We start from the raw sequence: 25,974 nt of genomic DNA, 5'->3' as shown, positions 1-25,974 counted from the left end.
AATTCATTACCTCCCAAAAAAAACAGTTCCCACGTTATAAACATGTTTACAAATCAGTTTTCATTTTCTCACATTCCTTTTCATTAGTGTTTACGTGTGTCGATTTGTAATCACAGTTTTCAATACCATTTTGGATTTTTATTTTTTTAATTTATTTAACTTTGCTTTTTGGCTGCGTTGGGTCTTCGTTGCTGCGCGCGGGCTTTCTCTAGTTGTGGCAAGCAGGGGCTACTCTTCGTGGTGGTGCGTGGGCTTCTCATTGTGGTGGCTTCTCTTGTTGTGGAGCATGGGCTCTAGGCACGGAGACTCAGTAGTTGTGGCGCATGGGCTCAGTAGTTGTGGTGCATGGGCTTACTTGCTCCGTGGCTTGTGGGATCTTCCTGGACCAGGGCTCGAACCCATGTCCCCTGCCTTGGCAGGCAGATTCTTAACCACTGCGCCACCAGGGAAGCCCCACATTTTGGATTTTTAAAATTGTATAGCTCCCACAACTTAAAAGGTCACTTCATTTTCCATAGTTTACCTAGTATTTTTTTCTGTTGTCCATATTTATGTGGTTTATGAACTTTCCCATTTTAAGATGTTTGCAGTGACCGTTTTCCTACATATAACCTTTCTTCCCAAACAGGAATTCTGAGAGTTCTGCCATTTTCTTCCTAAAAGTTTGGGAACTCAATTGTTTTCTCATGGGGAGCCTCACGTTTTGTGGTTGGAATGTCTAAAGCATGGTTTCGTGCAGCAGAGTCCAGCTGATACTGAACTAAGAGAAAATAATTTTGTTTTCAAACAAGAGCTAGATTCTTTAATTCTAAGTTACACCACGTATGTATTATAGTTAAGTATCTGTTTTGTTCACTGCCATGTTAGTATATGTTAAAGAGGTACCCAGTGATTTTTAAAAGTCTAGTAGCAGCAGGGACTTGCCAGGCATTTAGTTCATGAAGCAGCTGTGTTAGGATATAGATGGTCTTATCTGCATTTTAACAGAAACAGATTTGTGAACTTTCAGATACCTGTGAAAATCCACTCAGTCCCCAGCTGACACTAAAGTTTCCATTGCCCGAGGCAGGACTTTCAGGTGTCCAATGAGGATGAGTGGAGAGACCCAGAAGAAGAGACTGCTCCACATGGGGCCCTGAGGCCACGTTGTGTGTATGCCTGGTGTGGCTGGAGGACTCCAAAAATAACACTGCCCTCAGTTCCTTTTCTGAGTGCCTGTCTCTTCTTTGCCACATGTGTCAACTAGTTGTTTAATACACATATGCTCAGGACTCCAGTCAGAACAAATGTCGAGATGGGCTAAGTCTTTAAATAACTTTTTTTTTTTTTTTTTTTTTTTGGCTGAGCAGCTTGTGGGATCTTAGTTCCTTGGCCAGGGATTGAACCCGGGACCCTGGCAGTGGAAGCACCGAGTCCTAACCACTGGCCTGCCAGGGAATTCCCTAGAGAAATAATTTTAATTGTCATAAAGGAAAACACCATATGCTAAGGCATGAGACACAGGAAACAGGAGTGAGGGGTGAAGGTGGGAATCTGTACATGCTAGAAAAGGCGTAATATTCTTCATAGGAATCTTACTGATGCATCAGCTACCTCGGTAGGATTACAAGCAAGGCAAGCGATATGTGGGGGGAAAATATTGAAAGAGATGTTTTGATGAAGTTAAATGGAAATTTTTAAAAAGAGCTGTTTTTATCACTTACCAAATTACCCAAGATTTAAGAAGTAAGATAGGGCTTCCCTGGTGGCGCAGCGGTTGGGAGTCCGCCTGCCGATGCAGGGGACGCGGGTTCGTGCCCCGGTCCGGGAGGATCCCACATGCTGCGGAGCGGCTGGGCCCGTGAGCCATGGCCGCTGAGCCTGCGCGTCCGGAGCCTGTGCTCCGCAACGGGAGAGGCCACAACAGTGAGAGGCCCGCGTACCGCAAAAAAAAAAAAAAAAGTAAGATAATGTCCAATTTGGGCCGGAGTATGGAGAATCAGGAACACTTTTGATCTGTGACAGGAAAAGTTAATTGGGAGAATTGCCATTTTACTAGCAAAGGTGCATATTTTTTTTGACAGTGTAGTTGCCACTTCTTGGAACTTAGCCTAAGGAAATAACCAGACAAGTTGGCTAAGATCTATGTGAAAATGCGGTTTTTGCAGCATTATTAGTAAGTTTAAAATCTTAAATTATTGTTAATTATTTGGAATGGTTAAATGTATATTTTTTCACTTTTATGAAATACCATGCAGCCGTGAATAATGATGATAATAGTAATAGTGATGGCTGACATTTTTTGAGTATCTAACGTGATACTCCCTGGAGGTCCAAGTGGTTAAGACTCCACGCTTCCACTGAATGGAGCACAGGTTCGATCCCTGGTCGGGGAACTAAGATCCCGCATGCCGTGCAGCGAGGCGGGGAAAAAAAAAAGTGTCAGATATATCCTAAACCCTTCGCATATTCTCATTTAATTCCATCAAGTACCCTATGATGGTGTGCCCTTGTACAGATGGGGAAATTGAGGTATTGAGAAGTTAGGTGACTTGTCCAAGGTCACAAAGGTAGTAATGGACAGAGCCTTAGAGTGTGAACTGAGGCAGTCAGTCTCCAAAGCCTGTGCTCTTAACCTTGACACTGAATGCTGCCACAGTTGACAGGTACAGCGTGTACCTGGGACAGAATAAACTACCTACCTGCCCCCACGGAGGTACTGAAGGCTGTTTAGATTGGCAGTCATTGACAAAATAGTGGTACTTCCCAGTGAGAGAAGGAGATAGGCACTATTATTGTAAGTACCGTTGGGACTAAATTAACTCAACATTTCTTACAAAATTTGGGACTTTCAGTGAAATTGTAAAATGAGTGTATGCCTTAACGTAACCGTGACAGTTCTAGAGACACAGCTATATAAAGGGCACCATGTTGCACGTATATAAGGTTTTAAGATTTTTTCTTGTCGTTCCTTCCTCCACCGACCCCACCACTCCAGCATCTTTGGTGTAACTGTGGAAGGGGAAGAGGAGACGGTGTCCTAAGAAGAGTGGTTCAGGTCGCTTAGAATCTGGAACGGCCTCCCACATGCCTCCTCCACCTTCCCAGTGCTGCCCTGCTCCCAGGGGCGGTTGCTTGTAAGATTAAGGCTACATGTGTTTGGTGTCTGTAGGAGGCGGTGACCTTCAAGGACGTGGCCGTGACCTTCACGGAGGAAGAGCTGGGGCTGCTGGACTCCACCCAGAGGAAGCTGTACCGAGAGGTGATGCTGGAGAACTTCCGGAACCTGCTCTCAGTGGGTGAGGACGGGCGCCCTCCCTGTGACTTGGCATCGTTCCCCATGGGCCGGGTTTCCCAACCTCGGTACTACTGCCTTTTGGGGCCAGATGGTTTCTTTGTCATGGGGACTCTCCTGTGCATTATAGGATGTTTAGTAACATCCCTGGCCTCTGCCCGTGACTTCCAGGCTTTGGGACTCCTTAGAGACCCAGAGTTTTCCAGTCCCTTTGGAGCATAGAGACAAGATGTTTCTAGTCTTTGTTGCAAGGCAAACGTTTGTCTTTTGTAACTGCACTATAAGTGAACAGTTGAGCTTGGCTGCACCTGGCTCCTTATTTCATATTATATCTTTTTTTCATCCCAATCTCCTGATTTATCCCTCTCTCCCCCACTTTCATACCTTTTTTAATTTTTTTAAATTAATTTTTATTGGAGTATAGTTGTTTTACATATTTTATTTTTTTTAAATTGGTGGGTCATGATCCATTGGTGGGGCATGAAATTAATTTAGTACTAAGTCTTGTAATAATGTAGAATAAAGTAGCAGTGTCAGAGCTCCTTAGCGAGAGTGGTGCACATCGTAGCAATAACTGCAGCGCTTGCAGTAAATATAGTGAGACTCTGCAAAGGACGTGATGACACAGGTCATTTAGTCTTTTGTTTCAGTGATTCGTGGGGGTAGTCACGTGTTTCTAATGAGAATGTATTTCTCACAACAGGTCTGATCAAAAATGTTCAATAAACTTTGGGGGGGTGGGCGGAGCCTTCCATCATGGGATTGGAACCAAAATTGTTCAGTACTTTTTTCCCTTTAATGTTTTCTCAGGGCACCAGTCCTCCAAGCCAGATATGATATCCCAGTTGGAGAGAGAGGAAAAACTTTGGATGACGGAGGTCCAGACCCAGAGAGGTGGGCATTCAGGTGAGGACCTCGCTGCCAGAGTCCCATTATCCTGCCTCTGTTCTGGATAATCTGTCTCTACTCTGTACGGCAGGCAAAGAGGCCCTTTGAAAACCTCAGTCACATCACACTCCTCTACTTCAGGCCTTCCCCTGGCTCCCCATTTCACTCAGAATAAAATCCAACATATTTAAGGGGCCCCTGTAGTGGTGTCCGTTCACCCAGCCTTAACAGTCTGCATTTTTCTCCTGTCATTTCCCCCTGCCTTGCCCTCTGCCAGCCTCACTGGTTCCTCAAATACGAGGATTACGCTTCTGCGTGAGGACCTTTTCATCTCTTTTCTCTGGCTGGGAGGCTGCTGCCCCACAAACCTCCAACCCCTCTCTCCTATTCATTCATGTCTCTCCTCGGAAGTTCATCTCACCTACAGCCTTCCTTGACCACCCCTTTTAAAATACCGTCTTCACTCCATCACCTTCATTTGTGTCTAAGTACGACACCTCCAGACTTCCTAGTATATATATATGTTTTTAATTGTAGAAAAACATAACAAAATTTATCATTTTAATCATCTTTAAGTATACAGTTCAGTGGTGTTAAGTACATTCACACTGTTGTGGAACCATCAACACTGTTCATCTCCAGAACTTTTTCATCTTCCCAAACAGAAACTGTCCCCATTAAACAAGGCCTTGTTCTCTCCCTACCCGCAGGCCCTAGTAACCGCTGTTCTACCTTCTGTCTCTGTCATACAGCATCTGTCCTTTTGTGTCTGGCTTATTGCACTTAGCATGGTATCTCCGAGGTTCGTCCATGTTACGGTGTGTCAGAATTTCCTTTTTGAAGGCTGAATAATACCGCATTGTATGTATATAGCACATTTTCTTCATCTGTCGATGGACATTTGGGTTGTTTGCAACCTTTTGGTTATTGTGAATAATGCTGCTGTGAACGTGGGTGTTCAGATATCTGTTTAAGTCTCTGCTTTTCATTCTTTTGTGTGTATACCCCGGGTAGAAATGCTGGATCATGTGCTAATTCTCTAATTTTTTGAGACACTGCCATACTTTTTTCCATAGTAGCTGCAGCATTTTACATTCCCACCAGGAATGCAGAAGGGTTCCAGTTGGTAGCATCCTCACCAATACTTGTTTTTTGTTTGTTTTTTATAGTAGCCATCCTAATGGGTATGAAGTGGTATCCCATTGTTTTTGATTTGCATTTTTCTAATGATTCGTGATGTTTAGCATCTTTTTATATTCTTATTGGCCCCATGTTTATCTTCTTTGGAGAAATGTCTATGCAAGTCTTTTGCTCGTTTTTGAATCAGGGTGTTTGTTGTTTTTAGGAGTTCTTTGTGTATTTTGAATATCCCTCATCAGGTATATGATTTACAAGTATTTTCTCTCATTCTGTGTGTGGCCTTTTTACTTTATGGAGAAGATCTTTTTTTTTTTTTTTTTTTTGTGGTACGCGGGCCTCTCACTGTTGTGGCCTCTCCCGTTGCGGAGCACAGGCTCCGGACGCGCAGGCTCGGCGGCCATGGCTCACGGGCCCAGCCGCTCCGTGGCATGTGGGATCTTCCCGGACCGGGGCACGAACCCGTGTCCCCTGCATCGGCAGGTGGACTCTCAACCACTGCGCCACCAGGGAAGCCCAGATAAGGTCTTTTAATGCACAAAAGTTTTTAATTTTCATGACGTGAAATTTGCCAATTTTTTTTGTTGTCGCCTGTGCCTTTGGTGTCATATCTAAGAAACCATTGCCAACTCCAACGTCATGCAGCTTTTACTGTTTTCTTCTAGGGGGTTTATAGTTTTAGCTCTTATGTTTAGGTCTGATGCATTTTGAGTTGATTTTTGTATATGGTGTAAGGAGGGGTCCAACCTCATTCTTCTGCGTGTGAATATCCAGCTTTCCCAGAACCATTTGTTGAAAAGATGGTCCTTTCCCCATTGAATGGTCTTGGCCCCCTTGTCCAAAATCATTTGACCATAAACCAGTGGTTTATTTCTGGGCTCTCTGGTCTGATGCCTTGGTCTGTTTGTATGTCTGTCTTGACGCCAATACCACACTGTTTTGGTTAGCTTTATAAGTTTTAAAATCAGGGTGTGAGTCCACCAACTTTCTTCTAATTTTTCAGGATTGTTTTGGCTATTTGGGTTCCCTCGAGATTCCATATGAACTTTAGGATGAGTTTTCCTATTTGTGTGTTGGGATTTTGACAGGGATTGAGTTGAATCTGTAGATCCCTTTAGGTAGCACTGACAAAGTAACATTAGATCTCCCTGTCTGTGAACATGAGATGTCACTCCATTTTTTTAATGTCTTTAATTTCTTTTACCAGTGTTTTGTAGCTTTCAGTGTACAAGCCTTTCACCTCCTTTGTTCATTCCTAAGTATTTTATTCTTTTTGACGCTATTGTAAATGGAATTGTTTTATTTCGTTTTCAAATTGTTCATTGTGTATAGAAATGCAGTTTTTTAAAGTGAAGTATAGTTGATTTGCAGTGTTAATTTACTGCTGTAGAGCAAAGTGATTCAGTTATACATGTATATACATTCTTTTTTTTAAATATTCTTTTCCATTATGGTTTACCACAGGGTACTGAATATATCAATAGTTCTCTGTGCTATATAGGAGGACCTTTCTGTTTATCCATTCTATATATAATAGTTTGCATCTGCCAATCCCAACCTCCCACTCCATCCCTTCCCCACCCCTCCACCCTGGCAACCACCAGTTTGTTCTCTGTGTCTGTCATTCTGTTTCATAGATAGGTTCATTTTTTCTTATAGGTTCATTTGTGTCATTTTTTAGATTCCACATATAAGTGATATCATATGGTATTTGTCTTTTTCTGACTTTACTTAGTATGATAATCTCTAGTTCCATCCACGTTGCTGCAAATGGCATTATTTCCTTCTTTTTAATGGCCGAGTACTATTCCATTGTATACATATACCACATCTTCTTCATCCAGTCATCTGCTGATGGACATTTAGGTTGTTTCCATGTCTCGGCTACTGTGAGTAGTGCTGCTGTGAACATAGGGGTGCATGCATCTCTTTGAATTGTAGTTTTGTCTGGGTATGTGTGCAGGAGTGGGGTTGCTGGATCATATGGCAATTCTGTTTTTAGTTTTCTGAGGAACTTCCATACTGTTTTCCACAGTGGCTAGAAAGGCAACTAATTTTTGTATGTTGACATTGTATCTTGCTACTTTTAATTCATTTGCTGGTTTTAACAGTTTTTTGTGTGTGGAATCCGTATTCCCAGCCAGGCAGTCATCTTCTCTGCCATTTATCTTATCCTCTCTGCCCCTCTCCCCTGATACTTAAACAATCACATGACCTAGGTGAAGTTTTCTGGTAGACTTTTCAAATGTGATATTTATAGACGTCACAGATGCAGCTGTGTAGACAAGGAGAATCTGTGTAAAAAAAAAAGAAATTACTGAAATGAACCTTTCGCAATTCTGAGTAAGTTTGTGTAATTTGGTATTACTCTGAACTCATTTATCATAAGTATTAGAAGAAACACCTTGGGAATTCCCTGGCAGTCCAGGGTTAGTACTCTGCACTTTCACTGCTGAGGGCCCAGGTTCAATCCCTGGTTGGGGAACTAAGATCCTGCAAGCTGCCCAGCACAGCCAAAAAAAAAAAAAAAAGACGAAGCACCTTATACGTTTAATCCTTGCAATAGTCCTGACCACCTGGGTGATGATCTGTTTTTTATGGGATGAAACTTATGCCTTTGAAAATGTCATATAGCTTGTAAGTGGGTGAGTCAGGCCTTAAAGCCTGTTTGCTCTTAGTAGAGGCGCTGATTTAAACCTGCTAACGTTTTTGTGGACCCCCAAACTGCCAATGTGCCATTTTCCTGCAAGTGTAGCATCTACTACAGAAGTGGAAGAATTTCAAAAACGTATAAAACGTAGAAAGTTAGTTAATCCTAAAATTGTGTATGTGCTTCATTAAGGTAATCATTTAATAAACCACCAACCTGGGGGCATACGTGATAAAAAGAAATGATCTAATGGGATCCCATGTGTAACCCCACAGTTGAGTTCAGTTTTAACATTCATCATCCTGTTTTTTATTGAAAATTGAACTGACGATTTAAAAAGTTAATTCTCTGCTTCTCTGCCTTCCCCACATACACACACCATCTGGATGATCTGGTTTTTCTCCTTTCCATGGCTTTAAACATTTTATTTTGGAAATACTAAAATGCAAAAGTAATGAAAATAGCATAGCATAGTCTGTATATTCATACCGTCTCAACAGTCGTCACTTTCTGCCATTCCCGTTTTACGTATCCTCCCACTCCTTTTTTGCTGGAGTATGGCACATCACCCACAGATACATCAGTGTCTGTCCACAGCAAGAAGTCACCTCATGCCTATCCTACGATCAGTATGGATGCGTGTATATTTATTTTTACTTTGGGTTATATCCAACATGGCATTGTTTATTTTGCTGTCAAATTGTTCCTGCTTTGACCATTGGGAGCTCTTTCAGGTTGGCTCCTATCCCACTGTGCCTCGCCTCATCCTTTTGTTTTTGGAGCGTTTCCTTTCCTTCTGACTCTACAAAGTCCTCCCTGTCATCTTGTATTTTTCTTACCCAGCCTTAGAATCAGCCATCTGCCCAAGGACTCCTGGTTCCTTTTAGTGGAGAATGGTATAATTGTGCACTAATCAAAATGCTTTTTAGTTAAAATGCTTCTTAATCAACCTTACTGAGAAACAACTTACATAAAGTAAAATTCACCCTTTTTGAAAATTTATAATTTGAGAGTTACAGAAATGGTACGTAGGTAGTGTAGAAAGTTCCCGCAAGTGCCTCACCTGGTTTGCCCACTGTTAACACCCTACCTGACCAAGGTAAATTTGTCAAAACTACAAATTTCACGTTGGTATAGTACTTTTTTAAATCTAATTGGCCCTATCAAGCAATTCTTTTTTAATTTTTAAAATTTATTGAAGTAGAGTTGATTTACAATGTTGTGTTCATTTCTTCTGTACAACAAAGTGGTTCAGTTATATGTATACATTCTTTTTCATTATAGTCTATCACAGGATGTTGAATGTAGTTCCCTGTGCTATACAGTAGGACCTTGTTGTTTATCCATCCTATGTATAATAGTTTGCAAGCAGTTCTTGAATAGAGCAGCATTCTACCTAGCAATTACAAGGACCCCCCAAGGAGCTGTACAAAATGGAAGGTTTTTTATAGGCAGAAAGGGGGTGGGGGAAGGAAGTTGTTAGCAGAAGAAAAGAAATGATTTAGGCCAGCTCATCTTTTTAGGGAGGCGTCTTCTTATGCAGGTTACCTCACTGGTGCTGATGTGGAGATTTCAGAGTGTCTGTTTAAAGGCCACCTTCCTGAGAGGGGTTGAAACTGCAGTTATGTCTTGGTTTGCTGTCATGGGGGCAGATGACCCCATTTGGGGCTTGTTATTTCTTAACCTTTCCCCCTTTTAATCAAAGTCTCAACTTATCTGAGAGATGTCATCAAAATGTAAGGCATTAATGCCATTCTCCGCTACTGCCCTGTGATTCTTGCAACTTTGTTGATCCCTGACGTGGAGTCCATAGGTCGTGGTTTTATTTAATCCCCGTGACATTCACAGGTCATGGGTTCCAGATACATAATCCTTAAGTCAGTCACTCTTCTTCCTTTTCCTTGTAAATTTTTTTAAAAATGTATTTGTATTATTTTTGGCTGCATTGGATCTTCGTTGCAGTGCACAGGCTTCATTGTGGTGACTTCTCTTGTTGTGGAGCACAGGCTCTAGGCGTGTGGGCTTCAGTAGCTGTAGCATGTGGGCTCAGTAGTTGTGGCTCGTGGGCTCTAGAGCGCAGGCTCAGTAGTTGTGGTGCACGGGCTTAGTTGCTCCGCGGCATGTGGGATCTTCCCGGACAAGGGCTTGAACCCGTGTCCCCTGCATTGGCAGGCGAATTCTTAACCACTGCACCACCAGGGAAGCCTCTCTTCTTCCTCTTCTGATGTTCTCATCTTAGGGAAATCATATGCTTGGCAGTCAGCAGCTGTGAACACACATTTAAAGCTTTTGAGAGAATCCCATGAGCCAGAGTGATTTTTTTTCTTTTTATAACTATATGCAGGATAATTCCCTCTGTTTGGATATGCTTGGAACCATGGTCCCCAAGACCCAAACCAGTCAAAATCAAGTAAGTCAAAGAAATGCCATTGAAAGTCTTTTTTTTCTTTTCAAAAATTTTTTAAAAATTATTTATTTTTTAACATCTTTATTGGAGTGTAATTGCTTTACAGTGGTGTGTTAGTTTCTGCTTTATAACAAAGTGAAACAGCTATACATATATCCCCATCTCTCCTCCCTCTTGCATCTCCCTCCCACCCTCCCTATCCCACCCCTCTAGGTGGTCACAAAGCACCGAGCTGATCTCCCTGTGCTATGTGGCTGCTTCCCACTAGCTGTCTGTTTTACATTTGGTAGTATATATAAGTCCATGACACTCTCTCACTTTGTCCCAGCTTACCCTTCCCCTTCCCTGTGTCCTCAAGTCCATTCTCTACGTCTGCGTCTTTATTCCTGTCCTGCCCCTAGGTTCTTCAGAACCTTTTTTTTTTTTTAGATTCCTTATATATGTGTCAGCATATGGTATTTATTTTTCTCTTTCTGACTTACTTCACTCTGTATGACAGTCGCTGGGTCCATCCACCTCACTACAAATAACTCAATTTGGTTTCTTTTTATGGCTGCGTAATATTCCGTTGTATAAATGTGCCACATCTTTATCCATTCATCTGTCGATGGACACTTTGGTTGCTTCCATGTCCTTGCTACTGTAAATAGAGCTGCAGTGAACATTGTGGTACATGACTCTTTTTGAATTATGGTTTTCTCAGGATATATGCCCAGTAGTGAGATTGCTGGGTCGTATGGTAGTTCTATTTTTATTTTTTTTAACGAACCTCTATACTGTTCTCTGTAGTGGGTGTATCAATTCACATTCCCACTAACAGTGCAAGAGGGTTCCCTTTCCTCCACACCATCTCCAGCATTTATGGTTTGTAGACTTTTTGATGATGGCCATTCTGACTGGTGTGAGGTGATACCTCATTGTAGTTTGATTCGCATTTCTCTAGTGATTAGTGATGTTGAGCATCCTTTCATGTGTTTGTTGGCAGTCTGTATGTCTTCTTTGGAGAAATGTCTGTTTAGGTCTTCTGCCCATTTTTGGATTGGGTTGTTTGTTTTTTTGATATTGAGCTGCATGAGCTGCTTGTAAATTTTGGAGATTAATCCTTTGTCGGTTGCTTCACTTGCAAATATTTTCTCCCATTCTGAGGGCTGTCTTTCCATCTTGTTTATGGTTTCCTTTGCTGTGCAAAAGCTTTTAAGTTTCATTAGGTCCCACTTGTTTATTTTTGTTTTTATTTCCATTACTCTAAGAGGTGGGTCAGAAAGGATCTTGCTGTGATTTATGTCATAGAGTGTTCTGCCTATGTTTTCCTCTAAGAGTTTGATAGTTTCTGACCTTACATTTAGGTCTTTAATCCATTTTAAGTTTATTTTTGTGTATGGTGTTAGGGAGTGTTCTAATTTAATTGTTTTTAAAAATTATTTATTTTAATTTTGGCTTTGTTGGGTCTTTCTCTATTACTGTGCGTGGGCTTTCTCTAGTTGCAGTGAGTGGGGGCTACTGTTTGTTGCAGTGCACAGGCTTCTCATTGTGGTGGCTTCTCTTGTTGCAGAGCACAGGCTCTAGGTGCACAGGCTTCAGTAGTTGTGGTGCACGGGCTTAGTTGCTCCATGGCATGTGGTGTCTTCCCAGACCAGGGCTCGAATCCGTGTCCCCTGCATTGGCAGGCAGGTTCTAACTACTGTGCTACCAGGGAAGCCCCTAATTTCATTCTTTTACATGTAGCTGTCCAGTTTTCCCAGCACCACTTATTGAAGATGTCTTTTCTCCATTGTATATTCTTCCCTCCTTTATCAAAAACAAGGTAACCATATGAGCGTGGGCTTATCTCTGGGCTTTCTATCCTGTTCCATTGATCTATATTTCTGTTTTTGTGCCAGTACCATACTGTCTTGATTACTGTAGCTTTGTAGTATAGTCTGAGGTCTGGGAGCCTGATTCCTCCAGCTCCGTTTTTCTTTTTCAAGATTGCTTTGGATTTTCGGGGTCTTTTGTGTTTCCATACAAATTGTGAAATTTTTTGTTCTAGTTCTGTGAAAAATGCCATCAGTAGTTTGATAGGGATTGCATTGATCTGTAGATTACTTTGGGTAGTATAGTCGTTTTCACAATGTCGATTCCTCCAATCCAAGAACATGGTATATCTCTCCATCTGTTTGTATCATCTTTAATTTCTTTCATCAGTGTCTTATAGTTTTCTGCATACAGATCTTTTGTCTCCTTAGGTAGATTTATTCCTAGGTATTTTATTCTTTTCTGTTGCAATGGTAAATGGGAGTGTTCCCTTAATTTCTTTTTCTGATCTTTGCTTGTTAATGTATAGGAATGCAAGAGATTTCTGTGCCTTAATTTTGTATCCTGCTACTTTACCAGATTCATTGATTAGCTGTAGTAGTTTTCTGGTAGCATCTTTAGGATTCTCTATGTATAGGATCATGTCATCTGCAAACAGTGACAGCTTTACTTCTTCTTTTCCGATTTGGATTCCTTTTATTTCCTTTTCTTCTCTGATTGCTGTGGCTAAAACTTCCAAAACTATGTTGAATAAGAGTGGTGAGAGTGGGCAACCTTGTCTTGTTCCTGATCTTAGTGGAAATGCTTTCAATTATTCACCATTGAGGATGATGTTGGCTGTGGGCTTGTCATATATGGCCTTTATTATGTTGAGGAAAGTTCCCTCTATGCCTACTTTCTGCAGGGTTTTTATCATAAATGGGTGTTGAATTTTGTCAAAAGCTTTCTCTGCATCTATTGAGATGATCATATGGTTTTTCTCCTTCAATTTGTTAATATGGTTTATCACATTGATTGATTTGCGTATATTGAATCCTTGCATTCCTGGAATAAACCCCTCTTGATCATGGTGTATGATCCTTTTAATGTGCTGTTGGATTCTGTTTGCTAGTATTTTGTTGAGGATTTTTGCATCTATGTTCATCAGTGATATTGGCCTGTAGTTTTCTTTCTTTGTGACATCCTTGTCTGGTTTTGGTATCAAGGTGATGGTGGCCTCGTAGAAGGAGTTAGGGAGTGGTCCTCCCTCTGCTATATTTTGGAAGAGTTTGAGAAGGATAGGTGTTAGCTCTTCTCTAAATGTTTGATAGAATTCGCCTGTGAAGCCATCTGGTCCTGGGCTTTTGTTTGTTGGAAGATTTTTAATCACAGTTTCAATTTCAGTGCTTGTGATTGGTCTGTTCATATTTTCTATTTCCTCCTGATTCAGTCTTGGCAGTTTGTGCATTTCTAAGAATTTGTCCATTTCTTCCAGATTGTCCATTTTATTGGCATAGAGTTGCTTGTACTAATCTCTCATGATCTTTTGTATTTCTGCAGTGTCAGTTGTTACCTCTCCTTTTTCATTTCTAATTCTATTGATTTGAGTCTTCTCCCTTTTTTTCTTGATGAGTCTGGCTAAGGGTTTATCAATTTTGTTTATCTTCTCAAAGAACCAGCTTTTAGTTTTATTGATCTTTGCTATTGTTTCCTTCATTTCTTTTTCATTTATTTCTGATCTGATTTTTATGATTTCTTTCCTTCTGCTAACTTTGGGGGTTTTTTGTTCTTCTTTCTCTAATTGCTTGAGGTGCAAGGTTAGGTTGTTTATTCGAGATGTTTCCTGCTTCTTAAGGTGGGCTTGTATTGCTATAAACTTCCCTCTTAGAACTGCTTTTGTTGCATCCCATAGGTTTTGGGTCGTTGTGTCTCCATTGTCATTTGTTTCTAGGTATTTTTTTATTTCTTCTTTGATTTCTTCAGTGATCACTTTGTTATTAAGTAGTGTATTGTTTAGCCTCCATGCGTTTGTATTTTTTACAGATCTTTTCCTGTAATTGATATCTAGTCTCATGGCATTGTGGTCAGAAAAGATACTTGATACAATTTCTATTTTCTTAAATTTACCAAGGCTTGATTTGTGACCCAAGATATGATCTATCCTGGAGAATGTTCCATGAGCACTTGAGAAAAATGTGTATTCTGTTGTTTTTGGATAGAATATCCTATAAATATCAATTAAGTCCATCAATTAAGTCCATCTTGTTTAAATGTATCATTTGAAGCTTGTGTTTCCTTATTTATTTTCATTTTGGATGATCTGTCCATGGGTGAAAGTGGGGTGTTGAAGTCCCCTACTATGAATGTGTTACTGTCGATTTCCCCTTTTATGGCTGTTAGTTTTTGCCTTATGTATTGAAGTGCTCCTATATTGGGTGCATAAATATTTACAATTGTTATATCTTCTTCTTGGATCGATCCCTTAATCATTATGTAGTGTCCTTCTTTGTCTCTTCTAATAGTCTTTATTTTAAAGTCTATTTTGTCTGATATGAGAATTGCTACTCCAGCTTTCTTTTGTTTTCCATTTGCATGGAATATCTTTTTCCATCCCCTTACTTTCAGTCTGTATGTGTCTCTAGGTCTGAAGTGGGTCTCTTGTAGACAGCATATATAAGGGTCTTGTTTTTGTATCCATTCAGCCAATCTGTGTCTTTTGGTGGGAGCATTTAGTCCATTTACATTTAAGGTAATTATCGATATGTATGTTCCTATTCCCATTTTCTAAATTGTTTTGGGTTCGTTATTATAGGTCTTTTCCTTCTCTTGTGTTTCTTGTCTAGAGAAGATCCTTTAGCATTTGTTGTAAAGCTGGTTTGGTGGTGCTGAACTCTCTCAGCTTTTGCTTGTCTGTAAAGGTTTTAATTTCTCCATCAAATCTGAATGAGATCCTTGCTGGGTAGAGTAATCTTGGTTGCAGGTTTTTCTCCTTCATCACTTTCAGTATGTCCTGCCACTCCCTTCTGGCTTGCAGAGTTTCTGCTGAGAGATCAGCTGTTAACCTTATGGGGATTCCCTTATGTGTTATTTGTTGTTTTTCCCTTGCTGCTTTTAATATGCTTTCTTTGTATTTAATTTTTGACAGTTTGATTAATATGTGTCTTGGCGTATTTCTCCTTGGATTTATCCTGTATGGGACTCTCTGTGCTTCCTGGACTTGATTAACTATTTCCTTTCCCATATTAGGGAAGTTTTCAACTATAATCTCTTCAAATATTTTCTCAGTCCCTTTCTTTTTCTCTTCTTCTTCTGGAACCCCTATAATTCGAATGTTGGTGCGTTTAATGTTGTCCCAGAGGTCTCTGAGACTGTCCTCAGTTCTTTTCATTCTTTTTTCTTTATTCTGCTCTGCAGTAGTTATTTCCACTATTTTATCTTCCAGGTCACTTATCCGTTCTTCTGCCTCAGTTATTCTGCTATTGATCCCATCTAGAGTACTTTTAATTTCATTTATTGTGTTGTTCATCGTTGCTTGTTTCATCTTTATTTCTTCTAGGTCCTTGTTAAATGTTTCTTGCATTTTGTCCATTCTATTTCCAAGATTTTGGATCATCTTTACTATCATTATTCTGAATTCTTTTTCAGGTAGACTGGCTATTTCCTCTTCATTTGTTAGGTCTGGTGCATTTTTATCTTGCTCCTTCATCTGCTGTGTGTTTTTCTGTCTTCTCATTTTGCTTATCTAACTGTGTTTGGGGGTCTCCTTTTTGCAGGCTGCAGTTTTGTAGTTCCCGTTGTTTTTGATGTCTGTCTCCAGTGGCTAAGGTTGGTTCAGTGCGTTGTGTAGGCTTCCTGGTGGAGGGGACTAGTGCCCGTGTTCAGGTGGATGAGGCTGGATCTTGTCTTTCTGGTGGGCAGGTCCACGTCTGGTGGTGTGTTTTGGGGTGTCTGTGGACTTATTATTATTTTAGAGGGGTTTAAGAGCTAATGGGTGGGGTTGTGCTTTCTGCTAATGGGTGGGGTTGTGTTCCTGTTTTGCTAGTTGTTTGGCATAGGTTGTCCAGCACTGTGGCTTGCTGGTCGTTGAGTGAAGCTGGGTGCTGGTGTTAAGATGGAGGTCTCTAGGAGATTTTCGCCATTTGATATTATGTGGAGCTGGGAGGTCTGTTGTTGACCGGTGTCCTGAAGTTGGCTCTCTCACCTCAGAGGCAGAGCTCTGACTCCTGGCTGGAGCAGCAAGAGCCTTTCATCCACACGGCTCAGAATAAAAGGGAGACAAAGTAGAGAGAATTAGTAGAAGTAGGAAGAAAGAAAGAAAGGAGGGAAGGAAGGAAGGGAGGAAAGAAGAAAGAAAATGAAACAAGGTAAGAAGGAAAGAAAGGAGGGAGGGAGGGAGGAGGGAAGGAAGGAAAAAGACAGAAAGAAAGAAGATACAGTAAAATAAAATAAAGTATAATAGTTATTGAATTAAAAAATAATTATTAAAAAAAAGGACGGATAGAACCTTAGGACAAATGGTGGAAGCAAAGCTATACAGACAAAATCTTACACAGAAGCATACACATACACCTTCACAAAAAGAGGTAAAGGGGGAAAAAATCATAAATCTTGCTCTCAAAGTCCACCTCCTCAATTTGGGATGATTCGTTGTCTAAAGGAGGGAAGGAAGGAAAAAGAGAGAGAGAAAGGAAAGAAAGAAGGTAAAGTTTAATAGAGTTATTAAAATTAAAATTAATTATTAAGAAAAAAATTTTTTAAATAAGAAAACAACAATGGCCGGATAGAACCCTAGGACAAATGGTGGAAGCAAAGCTATACAGACAAGATCTCACACAGAAGCATACACATACACATTCACAAAAAGAGGAAAGGGGGAAAGAAATCATAGATCTTGCTCTCGAAGCCCACCTCCTCAGTTTGGGATGACTCGTTGTCTATTCATGTATTCCACAGATGCAGGGCACATCAAGTTGATGTGGAGCTTTAATCCGCTGCTTCTGAGGCTGCTGGGAGAGATTTCCCTTTCTCTTCTTTGTTCTCACAGCTCACAGGGGCTCAGCTTTGGATTTGGCCCTGCCTCTGCGTGTAGGTCACTGGAGGGCGTCTGTTTTTTGCTCAGACAGGACAGGGTTAAAGGAGCCGCTGATTCGGGGACTCTGGCGCACTCAGCCCGGGGGGAGGGAGGGGCACGGCGTGCGGGGCGGGCCTGCCTTGGCAGAGGCCGGTGTGACGTTGCACCAGCTGAGGCCCGCTGTGCGTTCTCCCTGGGAAGTTGTCCCTGGATCCCGGGAACCTGGCAGTGGCGGGCTGCACAGACTCCCCGGAAGGGGGCTGTGGATAGTGACCTGTGCTTGCACACAGGCTTCTTGGTGGCGGCAGCAGCAGCCTTAGCGTCTCCCGCCCGTCCCTGGGGTCCGCGCTTTTAGCCGCGGCTCACGCCCGTCTCTGGGGTTCACGCTTTTTGCCGCGGCTCGCGCCCGTCTCTGGAGTTCCTTTAAGCAGCGCTCTTAAACCCCTCTCCTCGCGCACCAGGAAACAAAGAGGGAAGAAAAAGTCTCTTGCCTCTTCGGCAGGTGCAGAGTTTTCCCCGGACTCCCTCCCGGGGCCAGCCATGGTGCACTAACCCCTTCAGGCTATGTTCAAGCCGCCAACCCTCTCCCTGCGCTCCGTCCGAAACCGAAACCCGAGCCTCAGAGCCTCAGCTCGCAGCCCCGCCCGCCCCGGCGGGTGAGCAGACAAGCCTCTCGGGCTGGTGAGTGCCGGTCGGCACCGTTCCTCTGTGCGGGAATCTCCCCGCTTTGCCCTCCGCACCCGTTGCTGTGCACTCCTCCGCGGCTTCGAAGCTCCCCCCTCCGCCTCCCGCAGTCTCCGCTCGCGAAGGGGCTTCATAGTGTGTGGAAACTTTTCTTCCTTCACAGCTCCCTCCCACTGGTGCAGGTGCCGTCCCTATTCTTTTGTCTCTGTTTTTTTTTTTTTTCTTTCGCCCTACCCAGGTACGTGGGGAGTTTCTTGCCTTTTGGGAGGTCTGAGGTCTTCTGCCAGCATTCAGTAGGTGTTCTGTAGGAGTTGTTCCACGTGTAGATGTATTTCTGGTGTATCTGTGGGGAGGAAGGTGATCTCCGCGTCTTACTCTTCCGCCATCTTCAAGGTCCCCCTACCATGAGGTTTTGATAAAACAATCTTGTATATATACACAGACTGCTATAAGTCGCAGGTCTATTAATTTCAAATGCTTTTCCAGTATTCTCCATTTGTACTCTCCTCTTTTCACAATTGCTGGTTTTGATATATTTGTGTGTGGATGGTATCCTACCTTTACTGTGTGTTTGCCTTTACTAGTGAGCTTTTCCATTCGTAGTTTTCTTGTTTCTAGTTGTGGGCTTTTTTTTTTCACCTAGACAAGTTCCTTTAGCATTTGTTATAAAGCTGGTTTGGTGGTGCTGGATTCTCTTAGCTTTTGCTTGTCTGTAAAGCTTTTGATTTCTCCATCGAATCTGAACAAGAGCCTTGCTGGGTAGAGTATTCTTGGTTGTAAGTTTTTTCCTTTCATCACTTTAAATATATCCTGGCACTCCCTTCTGGCCTGCAGAGTTTCTGCTGAGAAATCAACTGATAACCTTATGGGAATTCCCTTGTATGTTATTTGTTGCTTTTCCCTTGTTGCTTTTAATATTTTGTCTGTCTTTAATTTTTGTCAGTTTGACTAATATGTGTCTCAGCTTGTTCCTCCTTGTGTTTATCCAGTATGGGACTCTCTGCACTTCCTGGACTTGAGTGTTTCCTTTCCCATTTTAGGGAAGTTTTTGGCTCTTCTCTCTTTTTTCTAAAATTTGTTTATTTATTTTTGGCTGCATTGGGTCTTTGTTGCTGAGCCTGGGCTTTCTCTAGTTGTGGCGAGCAGCGGCTACTCTTCATCGCGGTGTACAGGCTTCTCATTGCGGTGGCTTGTTGCAGAGCATGGGCTCTAGGCACATGGGCTTCAGTAGTTGTGGCATGCAGGCTCAGTAGTTGTGGCGCATGGGCTTAGTTGCTCCACGGCATGTGGGCTCTTCCTGCACCAGGACTCTGGTCCCCTACATTGGCAGGCAGATTCTTAACCACTGCACCACCAGGGAGGTCCCTTATCTCTTCAAATATTTTCTCAGGCCCTTTGTCTCTCTCTTCTGCTTCTGGGACTCCTATAATGCAAATGTTGATGGCATTTAATGTTGTCCCGGAGGTCTCAGACTGTCATTTTTTTTCATTCTTTTTTTCAATTCCGTTCTGCAGCAGTGATTTCCACCATTCTGTCTTCCAGCTACTTATTGGTTCTTCTGCCTCTATTATTCTGCTGTTGATTCCTGATAGTATATTTTTCATTTCAGTTATTGTTCATCTGTTCTTTAAAATTTCTTGTATCTTCTTGGTCTGTGCCTCCATTCTTTTTCCACGATCTTGGATCATCTTTACTATCATTATTCTGAATTCTTTTTCAGGCAGATTGCCTATCTCCACTTCACTTAGTTGGTCTTCTAGAGTTTTATCTTCCTTCATCTGCAACATATTTCTCTTCCATCACATTTTGTCTCACTTTGTGCTTATGGTCTCCATTCCACAGGCTGCAGATTGTACTTCTTCTTGCATCTGGTTTCTGCCCCCTGGTGGGTGGGGTTGGTGCAGGGGCTTGTGCAGGCCTTTCTGGTGGACAGGGACATGTCAAAAAGTGACTCGGGATGGGCTCAAGTGGGCTCAGGATGACTTTAGGCAGCCCGTCTGTTGATGGGTGGGGCTGTGTTCCCACCCTGTTGGCTGTTTAGCCTGAGGCATCCCAGCACTGGAGCCTGAAGGCTGTTGGGTGGGGACAGGTCTTGGTGCCAAAATGGTGACCTCCAGGAGAGCTCACGCTGAGGAATATTCCCTGGGGGCTCCCCCACCAGTGTCCTTGCCCCTGCAGTGGCTCACAGCTGACCCCTGCCTCCCCAAGAGACCCTCCAAGACCCACAGGTAGGTCTCGCCCAGGCTCCTGTGGAGTCACTGCTTTGCCCTGGGTCCCAGTGCACATGCTACCTTGTGTGCGCCCTCCAGGAGTGGAGTCTCTGTTTCCCCCAGTCCTGTGGAGCTCCTGAAATCAAGCCCCACTGGCCTTCAAAGCCCAATGCTCTGGGGGCTCTTCCTCTTGATGCCAGACCCCCAGGCTGAGGAGCCTGCCATGGGGATCAGAACTCTCCTGTGGGAGAACCTCTGTGATATGATTAGTTTCCAGTTTGTGGGTCACCCAGTCGGCAGGTATGGATTTGGTTATATCACAAAAGTGCCCCTCCTACCATCTTGTTATGGCTTCTTCTTTGCCTCTGGATGTAGAATATCTTTTTTGATAGGTTCCAGGCTTTTTTGTTAATGGTTGTTGAGAAGTAATTGATTTTGGTGTTTTCATGAGAGGAGGTGAGCTCAAGTCCTTCTACTCTGCCATCTTGTCCTCCTGCTTTATGCTTTAAAGGAGCATGAAGCACTGATGATTTCACATGTTAAAACCACCTCGCATTCCTAGGATTCAACCCACTTATTAATAGTACCCTTTTATTGTGTATTATAAAAAACAAGATTTTCTCTTTGTTTAGGATTTTTGCACTTACATTATGTAGGGATTTTGATCTGTAATTTTCTTTGTACTTAATGTCTTCGTCTATCTTGATATCAAGGTAATACAGGCCTTATTATACACAATACCTCAGAAAGTATACTCTCCTTTTCAGCCTTCTGCAAGGGTTTGTGTAAGACTGGTATTATTCCTTTCCTACGTGCTAAGTGGAATTCACCAGTGAAGTTGTCTGGTCCTTTTGTGAGAATGTTATTTATGATTTCAGTTCATGAACTACTTACATATTTTGCTTTTCTTGTAACAGATTTGTATGTTTCAGGGAATTGGTGTATTTTATCTAAGTTGTTGAATATATCCCCTTATTCTAATGCCTTTTATGATCTTTAGTAATATCCCATCTTTTATGCCTGATGTTGGTAGTTTTTGTCTTTTTTTTTTTTTTAACATCTTTATTGCTTTACAATGGTGTGTTTTGTCTTTTCTATTTTTTTCCTTGATTCAGTTTGTTTTCCTTGATTTTTTTCCCCCTTGTTTAATTGCTTTTCACTATTTCCTTTCATTTCCTCTTCTTTTTATGGCTTCTTAAATTGGAACCTTAGGTTATTGACTTTAGGCCTTTCTTGCTTTCTATATGAATATTTAAAGCTATAAATAATCTGAGTGCTGTTTAACTGCATGCCAGAAATTGATACTATTTTCTTTCATTATTATTTCAAAATATTTTCTAATTTCCCATGTGATTTCTTATAGGCCTTTTCTGCGTGTTGGTTTTGATTTTAATTCTGCTATGGTCTTTAAAAATCTTTCAAAATTGGTTTTATAGCCCTGGGTATGGTTTATCTTGATGGATGTTTTATATGTACTTGAAAAAAAAAATGTATGTACTGCAGTTAGGTGCAGTGACCTGTAAGTTTCGTTTTGGTTATAGTGGTTCAGATCTTGTATGGCTTTGCTGATTTTTTTTTTAATGGTCTAATAAGTGTGTAAAAAATCTTCAAGTCTGTAGATTTGTCCATTTCTCATTTTAGTTCCCTCTTTTTGTTTCGTTTATTTTGGAGCCTTTATTAGACACATACACATTTGTAATCGTTAACATCTGCTAATCCTTGTCATAAAATGTCTTTGTATCTAAGAGTGCTCTATTTTGTAAAGTCTTTTTGTCTGTTTAGCCGTTCCAGCTTTCTTGGGCTTTGCATGATATTTGTATGATACGTCTTTTCCTACCCTTTTTCTTTTGCTTACTTGTATTTAAAACATATCCCTTGTTGACAGCATGTAGTTGAACCTTGCTTTTTATATTCTCTGCCAATCTCTGCCTTTTGATTTTAGGGGAGTGCACTTCCACATAATATACTTACTGAAACCGGGTATATTTGCAATTGCTTTGTTGGGGGAGGTCTCATCTATTTTGTTCATCTCTTTGTCCTTTTCTGTGTTCTTTCGGGTAGATCAAATATGTTTTGGTATTACACTTCCATGCCTCTGGCTGGCTTTTAGCTGCTGCTTTTCAGTCCAGGCCTTTGGTCTTTCCCGTGTCTGTATCCTTAAGAGATCTGCCAGGGATATGGGCAACCTCACTCTGGACTGATCCCAAATATCCTACCTTTTCAAATTTGGCTTTTTCTTGATTGGACGTTCTCTTGGTTGCTGTAGACCTTTGTTTTTCAGAATTCCTATGAAGTCATTTTCACTACTCTCTACTTGTTTATAATGTTTTCGTGGCAGGAGCAGAGGCTTGGAGCTTCCCAGCCCACCATCTTGCTGCCGTCACTCTCTCCGTCCTTAATTCCTTACTGTTTTCCTTTCAGGAGCCAGGAATCACAGTGAGACGGAGACTCTTCATGAAACAGGAGTCAGATTCCTTTCATTGGGAGAGCTTTCGTGCTGGTACATCAAGAGACACGTTGTGAGCAAATTAACCAGAAGTCAGGACTCCGTGATAAGTATTCACGGAAAGAATTCTCAGTCCCCCGTTCAGGCTTCTGTGGAAGACAGCTGTTTAATGACTCTTCTAGAGGATCATTCTAATGTTATTGAAAATCAAGAATTTCCAACTGGGAGAGCTCAGAATTCCTGGAATAAACTCTATCTGAATGGGACTCAGAATTATCAGAGAAGTTGTAAGCTGACTCCAGTGAAAAACAAGTTCTGTATATTTGTTCCATGCGCTGATATTTTCAGCTGTATCTCCCCCCACCTCGATGATGACACGGTGTACAAAAGAGAGAAAGCTCACGGCAACAGAGAGTGTGGTAGAGATCTCTTAAAGGCATCACCTCTGGCCCCGTGCAGTATCATTCAAACTGGACCGAAAACCTACCAGTGTAACGAACGTGAGAAAGGATTCCGTGACCACACCAGCCTTGAACTTCATCAGCAGGCACACTTGGGCAGGAAGTCCCCTACATACAGGATACACGAGAAGGGCAGTGGTTACAGCTCAGCTAGTCCCATTCAACAGAGTGTCCTCCCAGGGAAGAAACGCTATTGGTGTCACGAGTGCGGGAAGGGCTTCAGTCAGAGCTCAAACCTGCAGACTCACCAGAGAGTCCACACAGGGGAGAAGCCCTATTCATGCCACGAGTGCGGGAAGAGCTTTAATCAGACCTCACACCTGTACGCCCACCTGCCCATTCACACCGGAGAGAAGCCCTACAGATGCGAGAGCTGCGGGAAGGGCTTCAGTCGTAGCACAGACCTCAACATCCACTGCAGAGTCCACACGGGAGAGAAACCGTATAAGTGTGAGGTGTGCGGGAAGGGCTTCACCCAGAGGTCCCACCTTCAGGCCCACGAAAGAATCCACACTGGAGAGAAACCATACAAGTGTGCAGACTGTGGGAAACGCTTCAGCTGTAGCTCAAATCTTCACACGCACCAGCGCGTCCACACTGAGGAGAAACCCTACAGATGTGAGGAGTGCGGCAAGTGCTTCAGCCTGAGCTTCAACCTTCACAGTCACCAGCGCGTCCACACGGGAGAGAAACCCTACAAATGTGAGGAGTGTGGGAAGGGTTTTAGTTCGGCCTCAAGCTTCCAGAGCCACCAGAGGGTTCACACAGGAGAGAAGCCGTTTCGATGCAGTGTGTGTGGGAAGGGCTTCAGCCAGAGTTCCTATTTCCAAGCCCATCAGAGAGTCCACACTGGAGAAAAGCCCTACAAGTGTGAGGTGTGTGGGAAGCGCTTCAATTGGAGCCTGAATCTTCACAACCATCAGAGGGTCCACACGGGAGAGAAACCCTATAAGTGCGAGGAGTGCGGGAAGGGCTTCAGTCAGGCCTCGAACCTTCAAGCTCATCAGAGCGTCCACACGGGGGAAAAGCCCTTCAAATGTGATGCATGTCAAAAGCGATTCAGTCAGGCCTCCCATCTTCAAGCCCATCAGAGAGTCCACACGGGAGAGAAGCCATATAAATGTGATACATGTGGTAAGGCCTTCAGCCAGAGGTCGAATCTCCAAGTCCATCAGATAATTCACACTGGAGAGAAACCATTCAAATGCGAGGAGTGTGGGAAAGAGTTCAGCTGGAGTGCCGGGCTCAGTGCTCATCAGAGGGTCCACACAGGAGAGAAGCCCTATACGTGTCAGCAGTGCGGTAAGGGCTTCAGCCAGGCCTCACATTTCCACACCCATCAGAGGGTCCACACCGGAGAGAGGCCTTACATATGTGATATATGTTGCAAGGGCTTCAGCCAGAGGTCACATCTTGTTTACCATCAGAGGGTCCACACTGGAGGGAACCTGTAGAATTGGAAGGTGAGGAATGGCCTCCAGATATCCACGTCTTCATCTCTCTTGGAAAGTCTGTGCTCGTAGTTGTGGGAAGTTCCTGCAGAACTTGGAAACATCAAGGAATCTTCATGGGAAAGAAGTTCCATAAAATGCTGTGTTTTTAAAGATCCAGTTGGGAGGTGAACTCTTTATACTAACATCAGGTTTCACAGAGGAAGGAAAACATATTCTGTAAATATGGTCAGTGGTTACACCAGAGCTCTGAATGCCCCGATTCTCAAGATGTGACACAAGAGAAGAATCATTGGCATCTACCATACATGAAGGTTATGGGCAGGACTTGAACAAAAGTATAATGATGGACAAACAATAGATGCCAACTGCAGTGTACCCTCCACATAGGAGGGCTGTTTTTCACCATTCTGTCTCTACTGTGTAGAACTGTGCTTGGTTCCTAATAGGTGCCTGGCAATTACTGAACCAAGGAGAGGAAAATCCCTCTAATTAGGACAAATATTTGAAAATTCTGGTTGGCTTCCTATCCTAAATTCATAACATACTCAAGAAGAATCCTGCAAGTCGCCTTAATAAGATTGTACTTCAATTAATATTTCCTGAAATCAGAATCAAAAAATAGCCATCCACAATAGTACAGATTTGGACAAGGCTTATGAGTGGCTGCCACCCTCCATCCAGCTTCAGTTATATGTACAGAATCACCCATTGTGTGCAGTGTAATATTTAGCATCATTAGTTTGTATTTTATAGACTGAAAGACTTTTTTAATCTAATACCATACTGCAACTTATATGATTGGAAATTTTGAACACTAATTAATTCCTTAGGGTTTTACTGTAACTCTGAAAGTGTTAAAAGTAGTTACTAGTAACAAAAAGTTTCATAGTAAACTTGAATTGTTAATAATCGGTTTCTTTGCATTATTTCCATTCAGGCTCAGGTCACATTGCCTTTTCTATTCATGGTCCTTCATCCAGACGTCTTTAAGCAGGAGCTTTGGCAGAAACCAAGGATATTAATTTTGTCACATTCCACCCCCACTGTTCCCCCGCTAAAAATGGGGTGGGGTAGACAAAAAACCTCTTGGATTTTGATTGAGATTTCATTAAAGTTATCAGTTTAGATTAATTGTCATATACACAGCATTCTGTGTTCAACACCTATTAGTAGGAGTGAACATTTGCTGGTCAATATGTATCAAAATAGTCTGCCCTGGCAAATCCTAGCATTCGAGGTTTTGCTTAGGAGATTATAGCAACAGTAAGGAAGATTGTACACAAAGATGTTTATACTGAATTTTTTAAAAAAGAAGCATCAGCAAAATATTTACATAAATATATTCTAATATATAGCCATGAAAAAATATGATATAGATGTATAATGACAGGAAAAAATTTGTCATCCACGAAAAAACTAGGTTAGAGACTTCCTGGTATAATTCAAGTAATAAGGGGATGTGTACCTGAAGATGTGATTATGTGCATAGCACTAATAGGTGGAAAGATATATATATTTT

The 25,974-nt window shown here is 42.1% G+C and overlaps 1 protein-coding gene across 3 annotated transcripts in view; it reads left to right on the top strand.

Moving 5' to 3' along the window:
- Window positions 1-25,364, top strand: part of ZNF235 (zinc finger protein 235) — a 67,437-nt gene extending 42,073 nt beyond the window's left edge. For all 3 annotated transcript variants that reach the window (XM_027079772.1, XM_027079771.1, XM_027079773.1), the window contains 3 exons: window positions 3,152-3,278; window positions 4,085-4,180; window positions 22,516-25,364. In XM_027079772.1, the coding sequence (XP_026935573.1) occupies window positions 3,152-3,278; window positions 4,085-4,180; window positions 22,516-24,455 (2,163 nt within the window). In that variant the 3' untranslated portion in view covers window positions 24,456-25,364. The remainder of the gene's footprint in view (window positions 1-3,151; window positions 3,279-4,084; window positions 4,181-22,515) is intronic.
- The last annotated feature ends 610 nt before the right edge of the window (window positions 25,365-25,974 follow it).

Source organism: Aethalodelphis obliquidens, unplaced genomic scaffold, assembly GCF_003676395.1.
Source record: "Aethalodelphis obliquidens isolate GAN/ISIS:26980383/991018 unplaced genomic scaffold, ASM367639v1 scaffold43, whole genome shotgun sequence".
NCBI classification, from domain to species: Eukaryota; Metazoa; Chordata; class Mammalia; order Artiodactyla; family Delphinidae; genus Aethalodelphis; species Aethalodelphis obliquidens.
Note: the sequence above shows the minus strand (reverse complement) of the source record. Positions and strands in the feature narration are given on the sequence as shown.